Here is a 17,738-nt window from a genome sequence, read left to right as displayed (position 1 = left end):
TCCCCCCCACACCCCCCGCCCCAAGCCTGGGGAGTGGAGGCAGGGTGTCTCTGCAGCTCTGTGCCCCCCCCCCACCTGCCTCAGTGGCTCTCCAGGCACCATGGCCCCAGGACACACTTTGAAGTCCAAGCCCGTCTGCTTCCCCCATGCACCCTGCCTACCTGCCCCCACCTGCACACACCACGTACGTGGGGGGGGCCTCCCCCCACCTGCTCACAGGCTTGCTGGGCAGATTGTAGGACACATTTGAATTTCAGATAAACAATGAATATTTTTTCAGCATAAATATGCCCTAAATATTGCACAGGACACACTTATACTAAAAAAGATATTCATTGCTGATCTGAAATTCAAATTTAACTGCGCATTCCATGTTTCTATTCACTACATCCAGCCACCCTGCTCACGACACTAGCGTCGGTAAAGGGCAGACTTGCCCCATGTGCTACCTTGTCTGCCCTCAGCGTCCTCGGGGACAGGCTGAGCCCGGCACCGTGCCTTGAACCCCTCTCCTAGGACAGCCGCACTTACCAGCCTCCCCCCCCCCCCCGTGCCATCAGTCTCAGCGTGAGCCACGTTTTGCTTCCCTCCCTCCCTCCCACCGGCAACTCTGTGATCTAGAGAACCACCTCGGCCTGACACAGGGCACTCCATCAGTGGAACCCGGTGCCACGGCATCTGAGCACTCTGAGGGAGATGCTCTAGTGGTCTCTGGCGTGGACATCCGGCCTGGGGTCCTGGAGGGGCACCTGGGGCTGTGACCAGTTGGAGGCAATAAGGAGCCGAAGTCCAGGGTTGGGGTTGGGGCGAGGGGGGCACATGGCTGGGTGTGGGGTTCCCCGGCCCTCTCACGGGGTATACAGAGGAGTGGGAGGCGCCGCGGAGGCTACAGCTCTGTATCAGTCAGTGGTTGCTGCAAAACGCTGCATGACAAACACCCCCAAACCCAGCCGCAACTGCACAATGAGTGGGTGCGGGCCGGTGAAGCCACCCCGGGCTCTCTGGGGTCAGTGTGTGCCCTGCGTCCCCTCTGGTGAGGCCCCTCAGAGACGGGCTGGGACCTACATGCCACCCCTTGTGCCCACACGCATGTGCCAAAGTCACATGCTCAAGTGGCATTGGCGCCCGCTCCAGTGAAAGGCACCTGTCCAAGGAGAGGGTGTCCCACTCCGTGACAGGGTGGAGGGCAGCCCTGGGGTCAGGAACCCGTCGCCCCCACCCTGGGCCCAGGTCTGCTTTGTGGACGGGCCACAGCAGGGGCAGGAGTCCTGGCTCGAACTCCCAGGCCAGCCCCCAGACCTCACCGCTCACACCCCGGGCCGGGCCCCCAGACCTCACCGCTCACACCCCGGGCCGGGCCCCGGACCCCACCGCCCACACCCCGGGCCGGCCCCGGACCCCACCGCCCACACCCCGGGCCGGGCCCCCGGACCTCACCACTCACATCGCCTGGACTGTGAGTACCTCCCTCTGTTCCTTTCCACCCCCGCCATTTGTTCCTTCCCAAGGGCCAGGCAGGTAGAGAGACAGGCCAGTGCCTTCTTCAGGAGCCAGCACTTGGAGGGGAGATAAATCAGTAGAGTAGGTTCTGACCGAGACACGGCCTGTCCAGGGGAGACTGGAACAGGGTCCAGCAGGATTCTTCCGCCAGAGGTACTGTGGCCGGGGGGCCAGTCCAGGAGAGGCCAGGAAACTGGGAGACAGAGACCCCACAGAGCCCACATGAGCGGGCCAGCGGCAGAAAGGAAGCCGTGGAGACTGAGAAGGGGTGCAGAGGAGGAGAAAGGGGGAGCCCTGGACTGGCGGCACAGAGCCATGGGAGCCACGGGGCTTGTGGGGCTAAGGGGCCCACAGGAGCCCGAAGCCACAGGAGCAGGGACTCTGCAAGCTTGGAGAGCGCAGAGTGGGGTCAAGGCTGCCCCGAGGTGCAGCGGGTGCAGAGGAGCTGAAGCGTTTGGCCTGCCCTTGAGGCCTGGCCGGAGGGCTGAATACTCCAGGGAGGGGCAGGTCTTCAGCTGCCTTCCTGGGGCTGCCACACCTGGGGTGGCCGGTGCCGGCCAGAGCTGAGGGACCGGGAATCCCCGGGAAGAGAGCAGGCCCAGTGGGGGTGTCCTCTCTGCACCCGTGCGCCCGCGGCGCCCTCTCCCCTCCGGGACGGGTCCCTCCCAGGATCAGCTGCTGGCAGCCCTCACAGCTTGACCAGTTGCATCCCTGCTGCTGAACTGCGGACACCTTCACGTGCGCGAGAAAGTGGTCTCTGCGACTTTCCATGGGTCTTCACCAGCTGACCCAGCTAGAATAGGTCACCTTCGGGGGACCAAAAAGAATTCTAAATTCTTTAGAGATATATTTTTTAAAATGTTTTTTATTTATTTCTAGGAGAGAGAGAGAGACAGCGTGAGCAGGGGAGGGTCAGAGAGAGAGGGAGTCACAGACTGAAACAGGCTCCAGGCTCTGAGCTGGCAGTCAGCACAGAGCCCGACGCGGGGCCTGAACCCACGAACCGCGAGATCATGACCTAAGCGAAAGTTGGACGCTTAACCGACTAAGCCACCCAGGTGCCCCAAGAATTCCAAATTCTAACCTATAGTCTGAGACACCCCTGTGGGACTCCTCCAGGGAGCTGCTTCCGAAAGCACCGGCCTTCCGCTGTGCCAGGGGCTTCAGCTCAGAGCTCAAGCCTTCCTCCTGGGCCTTGGGGAGGGGTCTGGGGCCCCCAGGTTAGAGCCCTCCGGGGCGCTGGGTCAAGACTCAAGTTTTTCTGGTGAGTGTGTGTGTGTGAATGTGCATGAGCACATGTGAGTGTGCCAGAATGTGTGAGTATGTGAATGTGTGTGAGTGGGAGTTTGTGGGCATGTGTGAGCACCTGTGAGTGTGTAAGCACGTGTGAGCTTGTGGGTGTGCAGGAACACCTGTGAGTGTGGATACATGTGTGAGCATGTGTGAGCGCATGTGAGCACGTGTGAGCTTGTGGGCATGCAGGGACACCTGTGAGTGTGGATACGTAAGTGTGTATGAGTTCACGTGAGCATGCGTGAGCTCATGGGTGTGGGCACCTGTGAATGTGTGTGGATACGTGTGTGTGAACACGTGTGGGCATGTGATGGGGCGGAGTCAACATGACACCAGTCAGACAGCCCAGACACCAACCATGGACAGCCTCCGCCCCCGCCCCCACCCTGTGACAGGAAATGGGTCAGGTCAAGGTGGAGTGACCCATCCTGATGTTGAAGGGGTCCTGGAAAAAACAAGGGAAAAATCCCTTATTAAACACCAATGTCACGGGAATCACTTCCATTGCGTAAGTGCAAATCTGCTGGCTACTCACGTGTAGAGAAGTGATTTGTGGGCTAACCCTGCGGATTCCAGGAAGTGTAGACTCAATCCACTGAGTTATAGTGAGTTTAATTATTCACAGTCAACGTAATTACAAAATATTTTTCTTCTGCTCACGTCTGAGGAAAGCTCTCTGCCTGCCCTTCGTGGACGTGTGACCGGCTTCTGGGGGTGAGAGAATGCCTGACGGACTTCTAATTCTGAAAAAACAAATAACAGTAATGACAATAATAATAAAAACAAATTGAACACATAAATACACGGTCTGTTAGCAGGCGCGGAGCCTGGGCACCGGAGGCGGGGCTGGGGCGCCGCGCCGCCCTCCCCTGGACAGGCCGGGGCCTCGAGAGCCATCGTCATCCATCACGTGGGCACACAGACAGCCATCCCGAGACGCGTGGACTATGAAGCCGCAATTCATCAGGGTACAAGGGCCCTTATCTCTTGATACGGCCGCCATCAATCAGCCCGGGAGGCCCCCGCGCTCGCGGCGCTGTTTCTCTCTGCTCTTTGCAGTTAGCGAGCTCCCGTGGGGAGGAAAACACGCTCCCCCCCCCCCCCGCAGGTGCAGCCCCTCTCCCCTGGGTTCACCCCGGAGGTGTAATGGCCAGCCCGGCCTGCCTCCTCCTTCCTCCTCCTCCGTAGCGGGAGGAGGGGGCGCGGGGCTGGGCTGTCCCCGAGGAGCCAGGTTAATGCTCCAAAAGAATCCGGCCAGCAGCGCGGGCTGGGAAACAATGCCCCCCTGCCACCCCGGTCCCCAGGGCCGCCGGCTGCCTGCGCCGTTCGCGCTGTGACTCGGGGGGAAGAACAAAACACCCGCTTTTAGGAATGTGACCCCCATCTTCTCTCCAGCCTGTTTTTAAATTTTTAATTGCAGCTAACAATATACATAAGATTTACTATCTTCAGCATTTTTAAGTGTGCTGTTTGGTCGTGTTAAGTACATTCACATTGTCCTGTAGCCAATCTCCAGCAGCCTGGCGGCTCCTCATTCTCTATTTCTTATTCACCTGCCAGTTGAAATACACACGTGGGGAGTGTGAGTCACGCGGGTGCCTTGCCTTCCTGCCCGTGACGCCTAAGGGGCCTGGGAGCAAGGCCACCGGCCCCCTATCGTCACCTGGCTGGCAGGAGGCCCCGATGCCCACCCCCTGACGTGCAGACTCCCCACGGAGCTGGCAGGAGCTCAGAGCCTCCGGGGCCCCGGGCCAGGCCCCCCTCACCTCTGAATTACTGGGCGTCTTTCTGTGGTCTGAGGCCGCATCCTGGCCTCTTGGTCTTGGGCTCACCCCCTTCCCCAGGACAGCCCTCACTGGTCAGAGTCAGGCACGGACTCCGGAACTTTCCTTGCTTCACGTCTTCCTCTTTAGCTCTTTCTCTTGTGCCCAAAGAGGGGGAAGGAGCCACAGCCTCAGGGTCTGCAGGAGGCTGGACCAGGGCCTCCGAGGAGCCACCATCCTCGGGCTGCAGGGGCTGGGGGCGTCCCCCGGGGGGCAGCAGGAACAGGGCATTGTTACTGGGGCCCTCAGGCCAGTCAGCTCCAAGAGCCTGGAGCCCATAAGGGTGGGGGGGGGGGGAAGGGTAAAAGCCAAAGGCTTCTAAGGACTCTGAAATATGAAGATACTTGTACACCAACACATCAGATAACTCGGGGACATGGGCAGAGCCCTGGCGAGACACGGGCCACCGAAGCTGACTCAAGAAGGAGCAGAAATCAGTCGTTTAAAACTTCCCATGAGGACAAACCCTTGGCCCGATGGCTTCTCCAGTGACTTCTACCCGATGCTAGTGAAGAATTAACACCAGTCCTTCCCAGACTGCTCCCAGAAGAGGAGGGGGCACTTCCCACTCGTTCTGTGTGGCCAGAACAACCCTGGTACCAAACCAGACAAGGAAACAATACACCAATATACCCTATGAATATAGACACTAAATCCCCCACAAAACATTAGCAGACGGAGCCCAGCAGCATATAAAAAAGAATTATAGACCATGACCAGTGGTGTGTAACCCAGAATGCAAGACTGTTCAGTGTTTGGAAATCAGTTAACGTAACACACCACACCAATAGCTTAAAAAAAAAAAGTACCCCTTTGTCATCTCAATAGATGCGGAACAAACATTTCACAAAATCCAACACTCTATCATGACTGGAAAAAAAAATTAACGAACTGGGACTAGAGGTGAACTTCTTCTACCTAATAAAGGGCATTTACAAAAACCCTACAGTTAACAGCTAACATCATGCTTAATAGTGAAAGACTGGATATGCCCCTTATGACCTGAGGAACTAGAGAAGAATGTGTGGCCTTGCTGATTCTATCCAATGTTTTACTGGAGATTCTGGACAGGATAATAAGGCAAGAAAAAGAAACAAAGGCATCCAGATTCGGGGGGGAAAGAAAAGAAACCATATTTGCAGATGGCGTGAGATTTTATACAGAAAACCTGAGGACTCTACTAAAAACTATCAGAATGAGTAAATTTGGCAAATGTGCAGGATGCAGTGCAAACATTATTTGTGTTTCTACACGCTGGCAATAGCAACCTGAAAACAAGATTAAGGAAGTAATTATAACAGCGTCAAGGAGAAGCATCAAGGAATACATTTAACGAAAGAAGTGTCCGATCTGTATTCTAGAAGCTGCAAAGCACTGCAGACCTACGTAAATGAGAAGACAGACGATGTTCATGAACAGGAGACTTGATACAGAGACACTCCTCTCGCATTTCTCTGTCCCGACTACTCGCAACAGAGGGGAGATGATAAACCGTCTCGCGTGGCAGAAGCCAGCTGGAAGCGACCTCTGTGCGGGACACACGTGCTCACAGTCAGTCCACCACAGTGGTTTTCTCTGGGTGCTGGGGCCAAATGTGATTTTTTTTTTCTGCTTCGTATTTGTTTATATATTTCAAATGTCTTTTTTTAAATTTTTTTTAAATGTTTATTTCTGAGAGAGAGAGAGACAGTGTGAGCAGGGGAGGGTCAGAGAGAGAGGGAGACACAGAATCTGAAACAGCTCCAGGCTCTGAGCTGTCAGCACAGAGCCCGACGCGGGGCTCGAACCCACAAACCACGAGATCGTGACCTAAGCGAAAGTCAGACACTTAACCGACTAAGCCACCCAGGCACTACCAGTGCACCCCTCTTTATCGTAGCGATGCACCGCTCAGCCAGCCAGTCACCCATGGAAGGACATTTAGGGCACTTCCGATTTCTGGCAATTACAGGTAGAGCTGCTGTAAACATTGGCGTCTACCTCTTGCGTGGACAGAAGGTTTCATGTTTTCTCGGGGAAATACCTGTGACTAGAATAGTTGGATGGTGCGCTAAGGGTGTATTGAATTTTATGAGACATTGCCAAGCTGGTTTCCCAAGTGGCCCGACCATTTTGCACCCCCATCAGCCACATCCAAGGGCTCCAGGTGTGCTGAGTTCCCGCCGGTGTGTGGTGGTGTCGGGGTCCTGAGTGTCAGCCAATATTTAACAGGTGTGCAGCGCACCCCGCTGTGGTTTTGCCATCCGGGTATCGATGACCCCTCCCTTCCTCGTGTGCTTATATGCCATTGTGCCTCTTCTTGGATGACGTGTTTTCTCAAATCTTTCAATCCAGTTTTCATCTCAGCAAGTAGTAAGGTCTGTATACTAGACACAAATCTCTTGCTAGAGATTAGTTTTGAAGATATTTCCTCCCAATCTGTGGCATTTCATTTTCTTTACAGAAGAAGCACAGAGCTTTATAATTTTGATGGGGTCCAACTATTATTTAAAAGTTATCTGCTCTGTGCTTTTTGCATCTTATCTAAGAAATCTTTGCTTCATCCAAGGACACAAAGATTTTCTCCTGTGTTTTCTTTTAGAATTTTCATAGTTACAGCTCTGATGTTTAGGTCTGTGACCCGTTTCTATTTAATGTTTGTTAATATCAGCCAGTTAACCCCGTCAATATTTGTCGATGGTGTGAGGTAAGGGTGGAGGCTCCTTATCTGCATATGGATGCTTATTTCAGCACCTTTTTTGGAAATGATGATCATTTCTAAATTGGATCACCTTTGTTCCTTTGTTGAAAACCCACTGGCACACACATCATTACTGATTTCTGGACTGTAATGTCATAGTTGGATTCATATGTCTGTCTTTGAGCCAATGACATTCTGTTTTGACTGTTGCAGGCTTACAGGGAGACTTGACACAGGGTAGTGCGAGTCTCCCAACTCTATTGTTCTTCAACACTATTTGGGATTTCCTTGGTCTTTTGTACTGCTTTTTACATTTTAGGGTCAGCTTGTTAATTCCTAAAATTAAATAAATAAAATCACTATAGTTTTGCTTGAAATGCATTGAAAATATAGATCCATTTGGGAAGAATTGATATCTTAAAAAAAATTTTTAACGTTTATTCATTTTTGAGAGATGGAGAGAGACGGAGCATGAGTGGGGGAGGGACAGAGAGAGAGGGAGACACGGAATCTGAAGCAGGTTCCAGGCTCCGAGCTGTCAGCACAGAGCCTGATGCGGGGCTTGAACCCACAGATTGAGAGATCATAACCTGAGCTGAAGTCAGATGCTTAATCGATTGAGTTACCCAGGCACCCTCAGAATTGATATCTTACCAATTTTGAGTTTTAGAATCCATGAACACGGCACGACTTCATTTATTCAAGTCTTTTTTTAGTCCCTCAGTGGTATTTTACAGTTTCCTGCATACATATTTCACACATATTTTGTTAAATTTACCTCAAGCATCCCAAGGTTTTTTTTCTGTTTGTAGGTGGTACTGTTTTTATAACATCAATTTCTAATTGTCTATTGTTAGGATATAGAAATAGGATTTTCATACACTGGTCTTGTATGTTGAGTTCTGGTAGCGTTTTGTAGCTTAGGGTTTTCTACAGAAAATAGTGTCATCTGCCAATTGAGAGAGTTTTAATTTTCCTTTCCAATCATGTAAAAGCAGAAACACAAGTGGTTTTGGTTTGCCCTCCTCACTCTATTATGTTGGCTCGGCCCCTCTGGGTCAAGATCCAGCGGTGCAGGGGCAGGCTCTTGCCTCATCCCGACCTGGCCTTCCACCATCCGGGGCAGATTCCCTTGCTTTATCAGATTGAAGGAGTCTCTTCTGCTCCTAGTTTTCCAAGATTTTTGTATTGTTCATCATAGGTGGGTGTTGAATGTCGTCAAATGCTTTCTTTCTTTTTTCTTTTTAAACATCTATTGAAATGTTTGTGTGGCTTTTCTATTCCAGACTGCTGGCATGGTGAGTAACATCAATCAATTCTGCAATGTTAAAGTCACTTTACATTCCTGGAATCTGCCCCGCTTTATTCTTCTTCTACACTGCTGAAATCGGTTTGCTAATATCCTGTTAAGGAGTTTTGTGTCTGGGCTCCTGCAGGCTACTGGGCTTGGGTCTTCTCTTCTTCTCTTATTCTTGTCCGGCCTGGGCAGCAGGGTACGATGGTCTCCCGCAAGCGGCTGCAAATGCTTATGCAGTATCTGTGCTGTTTCTCGTTTCTCGTTTGAACATCCGGTGTCCTGCTCCAGCCAGGCCTCCCAGCCGCACTGAGGCCAGCGCTGGACTGGGCTGATAGAAGCCTGACCATGAGGGGTCATGCCCTTGACCCCCACAACGACAGGGAGATGAGGTGTTCTGCCGTGAAAGTGTTGAGTGTGAGAGCTTGTGCAACAGAGGCAAGGAGAGGTGCAGGAGGGACCTGGCCCCACGGCCCGTGGCAGGGGACAGAGGCTGGCAACGCAACTCAGGAACGGGCTGGGGCAGTCACCTGGAGGACATGGAGGGGCAAGGAGAGGGGACCCCCCACGGAGCCCTGAGAGATGTCGATGGGAGGGGGCTCCACAGAGAAGACTCAGAAATGGCCACAGAGGGGAGACCCCAGGAGCCAAGGGGAGGCAATGAGAAGCCGAAGTCTACAAAGCCAGGAGTGTCCAGATGAGAGCTTTCAACAGAGCCAGGTGCTACTGGGGCCCCACGAAGACGGGTCCTGACAAGTCCTGCACGCAGGGGGCCCAGGCGACTGGCGGCAGCGCTCCAGTGCAGGTGTTGCAGGCCCCAGCTGGCCCTTGTCCCGCACCTGCACCGGCCCTCACCTCTGCCTACAGGGGCCTCACCCATCCCACTTCTTTGATTACTCTGCCTCCAGCTAGAGCTGATCCCTGGATAAGTTCCATACGAGGTCCCAGATGCTCCTTACATCCAGCCAGCCCCCTGCCCCAGGCCTGGAGCTGAGCTTCTGGCCGTCTGTTCAATGCGGGGACCCCCACACGGGCAGGGCCGAGTCTTGGGCCGCCCCCCACCCCGGGAGGGGCGCTGGAAGGATCTGGGAGTTTGCAGTTCACACAGCCCGCCCCCCCCCGCCCCCCCAAGGGTAGGCAGGAGCAGCGGACGGTCCTGATGGGATTGAGGGCAGCTGGTGGGGAACAGAGGGGAGCGCGCAGCACAAACCCTGCAGGTTCGCGAAGCCCAGGCACTGGCGGCTCTGAGGCCGCGGGGCCTCGGGGGTTCTGGGCCCCCGGCCCCCGGCCTCGCCTCCCCGCCCCCACCGTCTGCAGCACTGGCGTCTTCCTGCGGAGCAACAGAGGCCGTGCCCGTGTGGCAGCCTCTGCAGCCGCCTCTCCGGAGCCGTCGGGGCCGCGCGCCCCACCCAGCCGCCGACCCGACAGAAGCCCGTCCGCGCAAATGCCCAGGAGCCGCCTCGGGAGGCAGGCCGCTGCTGTGTGACCTTGGGTGAGTTCCTTGACCCCGCTGTGCCGGTCATCGTGGACACCTGGGAAAACGGAGCGGGGCACGGCTTCCCGAGCACGGCCTCGCGAGGTGCAAGGTCTCGGGCTGCTGGCCACTCGCCTCCGCGGCGCCGCCCCGCCCGGGGCAGGGGAGGGGGCGATAAAGTCCTTCCGACCGCGGTGGCTGCGGCCAGCGGGCACGGCGCGGGGGGCTGGGAGTGGCCGCAGTCCGCGCGCTGCCCCCCGCCCGGGAGGGGCCTCCGCCGCCGCCGGCCGGGCTGCGGGAGCGCGGGCCGGGGCGGGCCGGGGCGGGGTCCGGGCGGGGCGAGGGCGGGGGCGGCGGGCTGGAGACGCCCGGGCAGTCGGCACCGCCCCGCCTCGCCTGGCCTCCCAGGGCAGGGCTCCGAGGAGAGCTCTCGGCGGCAAGGCGGGCAGAAAGGCGGAGCGACAAGCCAGAGCGTCGATGATTAGCTAATGCGGATGATTGGCGGTCATAGCAGCCACTCGCCGCCACCGCTGCAGGCGTCTGCGCTCGTTCGGGCTCGGCCCGGCTCGGCCGCTAAGCTCGGCTCGGCTCGGCTCGGCCCGGCCGTTCGGCTCGGCTCGGCTCGGCTCGGCCGTTCGGCTCGGCTCGGCTCAGCTCGGCAGCTCGGCTCGGCCCGGCGGCTCGGCTCGGCTGGGCTGCGCGGCCGCGGACTGACGGACGGGCGTGCGCGGGGGGCGCGGGGCGCGGGCCTCGGCGGCGGCGGCGGCGGAAGCCTGGTGCCCCCGCCCGCCTGGTCCTCTCTGCGAGCGGAGGCAGCGCCGCAGGCGCGGGGGGCGGCGGCGCGGGGAGGCGCGGGGAGGCGCGGGGGGCGCGGAGCGAGCGCGGCCCGCCCGGGCGCCGCCGACCCGGCCCAGCGCACGGACGCGCGGACGGACGGACAGACGGACGGCCCCTCCCTGCCGCCGCCGCCCGCCCGCCCGGGGCTCCCACCTCGCCGGCGCCGGGCCCGGGAGCGATGACATCGACGGGGAAGGACGGCGGCGGGGCGCAGCACGCGCAGTATGTGGGGCCCTACCGGCTGGAGAAGACGCTGGGCAAGGGGCAGACAGGTGCGTGCTGGGCCGGGCAGGGGGGCCCCGCGGGACAAGGGGTGCGGGGAGACCAGGGGTGCGGGGGGAGCGGGAACACCGAGGGGGCCCGGGGACACAGGGGTGGGGAGTCAGGGGACCGGCGCACGGTGGGGGGGGGGGGGGGGCAGAGGACTGGGGACACCGATGGAGAACGGGGGCCGGAGGGACCAGGGCGCCGGGGGGACAGGGGGTTTCGGTGAGACCAGGCGTCCGGGGGGAGCGGGAGCCGCGAGGAGGCCCGGGGTCACGGTTGCAGGGGTACCAGGGGACCAGGGCACCGAAGGGTACTGGGGACGTGGATGCGGGCCGGGCGCTGGGGAGGACCAGGGGCGCCAGGGCGCAGGGGCGCACAGGCCCGCCGCCGAGAAGGCAGTGCTGACTGTGCGCCGATCGCGGAGGGGGGGCCCGGAAGGAGGTCGTCCCGAGCGGGGAGCCGTAGGCCCGGCCCGTGGCTCCGGCCGGCGGCCGCGAACAATGGGCGCTCGGGCACCGGGTCCCGCCGCGGAGCCCGTAGGCCGCGCCGCTGCGGTCGGCCGGGCGCGGCCCAAGGACACGCGGCGCGGACGGGGGCGCACGGGCCCGGCCGCGCCGAGCCGAGCGGGGCCGGGCCAGCGCCCCTCAGCTCCGGCTGCAGGTGCGCGGGCCCGGCTGCATTGTGCGCCGGAGCGACCGGGCCCATTGTGCCGCGGGAGGAGGGGGCCGAGCAGGCGCCCATCTGCCGTCTGCCGCGGCTGCGCTAATAGGCGTGCTGCCCGAGCAGCTGCGCCCCGAGCCGCGCGCCCCCGGCCGCGACCCCCAAGTCCCGGTGGCAGGCAGGGAGGCGGCCCTACGCGTCCTGTGGGCCCACCGGGCCACCTTGGCCGGGCTGGGACCTTCCTCCACGGTGGGACTGGGAGAATACCGAGGCGGCTGTGAGGGCTGGACAGCGCCTTTCGCTCCTCCTGGCCGCTGTTCCGAGTGTCTGCGACACTGCGCTCCCCCATGGGAGGGAGAGGGAGGCTGGTTCTGGACCCTCTGCCAGATCCCGGGCCAGGGATCACCAAGCCCCGGCCAGTGGGAGGAGGGGGCTGCTTGGCCCGTCCTGGCTGTCTTTCTGGTGATCAGGCTGGGTCCTAGCCCAGCGGCCAGCCCCTCATCCAGCTGGCCAGGCGTTCACAGAGTCGCTTTGTGGGAAGCTGGGCTCAGCCATTTTCTTTCTTCTCCCAGGATGGGCCTCTCCTGGCAGCCCAGAGGTCCGATTGGCACTGACGGCTTCTCCCTGTCTCTGGGAAGTTCCTTGGGCCTCGGGCTGGTAGGGGAGAGGAGGAAGGGAAGGGAGGGTGCAGCAGTGCAGATCCCACCCCGCTGGTGCAGGGTGGGGGGGCCAGGGAGGCTGCAGGCCCTTCCCAAGCCCCCCTGGCACACAGAGGTGGAGCCAAGAGGTGGTGTTAGGGAGGAAAGTGGGCCAGGCCCTGGGCTCTCTGGGGAGGGCAGTGGTTGTGATGTAACTAAGGCAGAGCGTGTATGAAGGGACCGGGGGGGGGGGGGGAAGCTGCCCTCCCCCCCCCGTGGGTGTGAGTAGACAGCCTCTGTGCCAACTGCCGAGCCCCGAGGGACCCCCGGGAGGCGGGCAGTGCTGTTGGGAGTGGGGGTGGTGTGGCCTGGGTTCAAGGTGGCAGACAGCCCGTGTTCATCTGAGTTCAAAATACGTATGTTTCTTGGGAGGAGCAACCGGAGTTGGTAAAATCCTCAGTGGGGGAGGGACCTGGGGCTGCACAATGTGGGAGCAGTGAAATAATCTAATTATCGCACCAATAAAATGTGATTATAAGGAAACATCATTGTGCAAGTGGTGACAGCCGTGAATTCTCCGTGTGCCGGGCTCGCCGGGCTCCACGGCGGGGGCTGGTCTCCACACTCCTCGCCGAGTGACACTGTCGTGCAGTTCATTACAGGACGTTTCCACTGTAATTAACAGTAATGAATACGAAAGGAGAAGCCGTGCGCGTGTGTCAGCAACGCGCTGCCATGTGATGTTTGGCAAACAACTCCGAGGGACACACAAAGCCGCCGGCTTTCTCCTTGGGTCCCTCTCCCCTCTGAGGGGAGTGGGCTCTCCGTGTGCTGAGGCCCCCTCCCCAGGGGTCTGTTGAGCCTGCGTTCCTGGTGGCTTTGTCAAGCGCTTTGGGACTGCTTCCCTGGAGGGCTGTCTCCCTGTCCCTTTTGTGGAAGGGTTGTCGGTGGATGCGGGGCCCCGGGAATGTGGGTGCACCGAGCCGGGCTGCTCGGCTTGCTGGCTGGTCTTCGGCAGCAAATGCCAAGACAGTTGCAATTTCCCAGGCCTGGCCTTTTGCCCCGGAGATAAACGTCTGACCTTATCCAGGGCAGGCTTGCTGCCAGGAGACCTCAGCGGAAGGATGTGCGAGCAAACTTCCAAGCGCCACCTCTGTCCCTGGACTGCGTGTGCCCGGCTCCTCCCCGTTCTTCCCGCGCGCTCTGCCCAGGTCCTGCTCAGGGAGGGAGGCGCCCAGGCGACACCAAGCTGCGTGCTGCCCGTCCGCTCCGGGCACCTTGGCGGGCAGTCCGAGCCAGGGGCCTGCTGTTCTGCCTCCAGATGCGGGGGTGCTGAGTGCGAGTGTGGGCGGACTGCCCCCTCTGCCCGCCGGATGCCCCTCTGGTGGCTGATGGGGTCCTGCTTGCCCTTTCTATAAGTTTTTTTTTTTTTTTAAATGTTTTACTTATTTCTAGGAGAGAGAGAGAGACAGCGTGAGCAGGGGAGGGTCAGAGAGAGAGGGAGTCACAGACTGAAACAGGCTCCAGGCTCTGAGCTGGCAGTCAGCATAGAGCCCGACGCGGGGCTCGAACCCACGAACCGCGAGATCATGACCTAAGCGAAGGTCGGACGCTTAACCGACTAAGCCACCCAGGCGCCCCAGCTGCTTGCCCTTTCTGTTGCACCTTTTCAGTGGCCAGTGGTTCCGTCTCGCTGGCGCACTCTCGGCTCGGCAAGCGGGTTCTGTCACTTGTGTGGGCATTAGGCCTCTGCCTGCGGGCGGCCGGGGTGCGATTGCAAGGTCATCTCCTGCTGCCTGGGCATCGCCTCAGTGTCCTGGAGTCACCTGGGGAGGCCGCCCGGGGGAGGCATCGTGTTCTCCGGTGGATGGGTGCGTCTTCGGCTCCTACAGGGGGTAGGGGGGCAGGTGTCACTGTATGGGCTGGAGCCTGCCGCCAAGGCTGTCTGCCTCAGCCCTGATCCAGGAAAGGCTTCTTCAGCTGGGGGGCAGGGAGCACCTCCAGGGGGCCCAGGGGGGCCCAAGCAGGCCCAGGGGGCATCTCGTGTCAGCCATGTGGTCCCCTGGCCTTCACCCTTCCAGCCCCATCCGGAAGTGGAGCAGGGCAGGGCTGCCCAATGAGAGCCCAGCAGGTGCAGGTGGGGCTCAGCTCCCAGAAGCGGGGAGGGAGGGCCCTGTGGAAGGAGGGGGAAGGCAGGAGGCTCTCAGGGGCCCACAGTCAGATGTGGGGCCTGCCCTCAGGAGCCCTTGACTGGTAGGTAGGAATGGAGGGTGAAGGTGCTGGGGCAGGGCTTTCAGATGACGGTCAGTGCAGCTCACGAGGGAAGATGGGGGCAGGGCCACCCTCAGCTCAGCTGGCTGGGCTTGAAGGCTGGTGCGTGGGCCGGGGGAGGAGTCTAGACTGCCACGCTGAGGGCACTGGGGTGTCCCTTTCAGAGTCTCTGGGGACCTTTAGGAGAATTCGTATGGGGTGCTGGTCAGGCGGGGGGCGGGGGGGGGAGAGAAGTCCTGGGTGGGGGAAGTCCGTGAAGGTGGGACAGGTGAGGGAGAGGAAGTCTGGTAGACCTGGAGGTGACCATGGCCCAGGGCAGAGCAGAGCGGGGAGCAGAGCCCGAGGCAGGAGTGGGGGAGGTGTCTGGGGCATGAAGGACACAGTTGGTTTTAGAAAGCTGAGTAGAAGGCACTTGAGAGCCAGCGAGAGGCTACAGGGCATGGGCCCTGCACCCGGGGTTGAGGGGAGCGCTGACTGGAGTCGGCCCTGGGGTGCCTTAGGGGGCTGAGGCCGAGAGAAGGGGCAGGGCCACGGCCACGAAGGTGGAGAGGGCAGGGAGTGGGGTCGGCCTCCGCTGGCCATGTGTGGACTACCTGTTCTATCTGAAGGTCTCCCCCTGCCCCCCTGAGCCTCCGCCCTCAGTGCAGCGGGCACGGTGCCGTCTGTCTGAAAGTGAGGAAGCCGGTTCAGAACTCAGTGCTTTGGCCAAAGGCAGCAGCTCTGGTCTGCTCACGGCACGGGCTTGGTTTAAAAGTTCAGAGTAGCAGGACCCTGTTCTCAGATGGTTGTGGGCAGAGCTTGTGGGGAGCCCTCCCCATGCCCATCTCCCTGACCCCTTGGGAGCGTCAGAAAGGCCTGGGCAGCGTTGGTCGGGGTCCTGCCGGTGACTGAGTAGCACAGACAGCACTGCAGTTTATATCCCATGGTGCAGGCGCTCCGCCAGGAAGCCCCCAACCCGGGCTGAGGGCCGTCCCTGGGTGGACTGTCCCTGTTGAGGAAGGGCAGCTCAGCATGGAGGTTTCAGGGGAGGGGGAGTCCTGGGGGTGAGCAGAGGCCTTGTGGCCGAGGTACAGAGATGTTTCTAGAACCGTTTGGGAATGGGGTGCCCCCAGCTGCATGTGCAGAAGCTGGCTCTCACTTCCTCTGAGATGCTCGGACAACACTAGGCTCTGTTTCTGATGGGTCCTCACGGAAGGCTGTAGGGGTGACAGCCACCCAGGACTGGGTTTGGGGTAGAGGAGCTGTGGAGTGAGGGGCTCCAGGTCCTGCCCCGTTCCCAGCCTGCCTGAGGGTGCCCGGAGCCATCTGGATCCTCTCCAGTTGCGACAAGCTCGGCCACACTTGGTGAACCCTGCGTGTTGGACAGGGGACCCCTGGGCTGGCTGGCTGCGCCGCCCCGACCACGTGGCCCCTCCCCGACTCACCTCCTCAAGGACTCTGTGGGGCGGGCAAGTGAGTTGCTGCAGGAAGCTGGTGCTGGCCTGCCCCCCCACCCCCACCCCAGGGACATGTTTCTCTGGCTGTTTCTTGTCCTGGTTTTCACAGGTGTTTGTGGGGTGTCCTCAGGGCCTGAGTACACACTGTCTGCATCCTCTGTGCCTGAGCACAGGCCCTGTACCATGTCTGGCGCCTTTGGTACGCCTGGAGCTCACAGGTCCCTCCAGGGCTAGAGGCTGGGTGCTGGGGATGGCGCCTTGGCCATGCTGCCTGTCTGCAGATGCCATGGGAGTGTTGGTGACTGGCGTTGGCACGAAGCAATCAGGGCACCTTCATGGGTACCTGGTGCTCTCTTGGAGAGCTCTTGTGCCTTCAAAGCCATTGGACTCAGAACAGTTTTGGGGGGGACTTTGGGAGGGTAAAGCTGCTCTGGGATCAGCGCCCCAGCCAGGGGGCAGTGCCAGGGTGGGGGAGGTGAGGCGTCTGATTGCTGTGGCCGCCCTACCTTTGCCCACTGGGGTGTGGGTGTGCCTGGAGCTCCCCAGAGCCCACTCCTGCCCACGCCCACCTCCAGTAGACTGCGGGGTGCTTGCGCTTCTGGCGGCCTGTTGCCATACAGTGAGTGCGGGGGCTTCAGGCACCTCGGGGCACTTGTGTGAGCAGAGCTCGCTGCTTGCCTGCGGCCCCACGTGCTCCCCGCGTTGGCTTGTCCCTCCCACCGTGCAGGGTGGGGGCCCCCAGGCCTTCGTGGCCACCCTGGAACCTGATGGGGTGGTTCTGTACTGCGGGCACAGAGCAGGGCAGCCGGGCTCTGGCGCTCAGCAGCTGATGGCCTTTGAGCCCCCCCCACGCCTCCCCATGCCCCCCCATGCCAGGACCAGGGTTTCCTGCGGCTTCTCTGAGGCTCATGCTGGGAATGATGTCAGCAGGAGGGGCACATCTGTTGTGGGCAGTGTCTGGCGGTAGGACAGCGGGTCCACATCTGTCAGGTCCCATCTGGGGTCTCAGGGGATGGGAGAGACGCCCCCACCCCCGGGCTCCTCTGGACTCTGTAGGAAGTCCTCTCAGATGTGGGGAGAGCTGGTGTCTCCCACAGCCGCTCTGATGGAGCCCTTCCCGGGGCCTGGCCAGGTCAGACCCAGGCCTGAAATGGGCCCCCACGAGCCTGGCCCAGCGCCTGGGGCCCGGGCCGAGGCCGGCTGCGCTGCCCGCGCCTGCCCGAGGCCCTGCCCCGGCGGTGCCGGCTGGCTGAGCGGGGCTGCCCCGGGCACTGGGCAAGACGGAGGCTGGGCTGGGGCAGAGGCCGCAGGGACAAAGCAGGGATTGTGTGGGGCCCCACCCTGAGAGGTGGCCCCAGCCTCGCGCAGCAGCCTCTGAGGGGCCAGTGTTCTGAGCCGGGCAGCAGCCCCCCCAGCCCCCCGAACAGCGCTCCCAAAGCCCCACGGCTTAAGACAACAGTGCTTTTCCTCCAGGGTGGTTTCCTCTCTGGGCCCTGGGCTCACAGTGCCTCTGTGTGGATTTTGAGGGTCACAAAGATATGGAAGACCACGTGATATCCGGGGAG

The 17,738-nt window shown here is 60.2% G+C and overlaps 1 protein-coding gene across 11 annotated transcripts in view; it reads left to right on the top strand.

Annotated features, from left to right (window-relative positions):
- The first annotated feature begins 11,079 nt into the window (after window positions 1-11,079).
- Window positions 11,080-17,738, top strand: part of BRSK2 (BR serine/threonine kinase 2) — a 60,416-nt gene continuing 53,757 nt past the window's right edge. For all 11 annotated transcript variants that reach the window (XR_005526910.1, XR_005526908.1, XR_005526909.1 and 8 more), the window contains exon 1: window positions 11,080-11,173. Coding sequence is in view for 8 of the 11 variants with exons in the window: in XM_039224120.1 (XP_039080051.1) it covers window positions 11,080-11,173 (94 nt within the window). In the remaining 3 variants the exon portion in view is untranslated. The remainder of the gene's footprint in view (window positions 11,174-17,738) is intronic.

Source organism: Hyaena hyaena, unplaced genomic scaffold (genome assembly GCF_003009895.1).
Source record: "Hyaena hyaena isolate Hyena2069 unplaced genomic scaffold, ASM300989v1 scaffold_1528, whole genome shotgun sequence".
Lineage (NCBI taxonomy): Eukaryota > Metazoa > Chordata > Mammalia > Carnivora > Hyaenidae > Hyaena > Hyaena hyaena.
The sequence above is the reverse complement of the archived record's forward strand: the minus strand, read 5'-3'. Positions and strand labels throughout refer to the sequence as shown.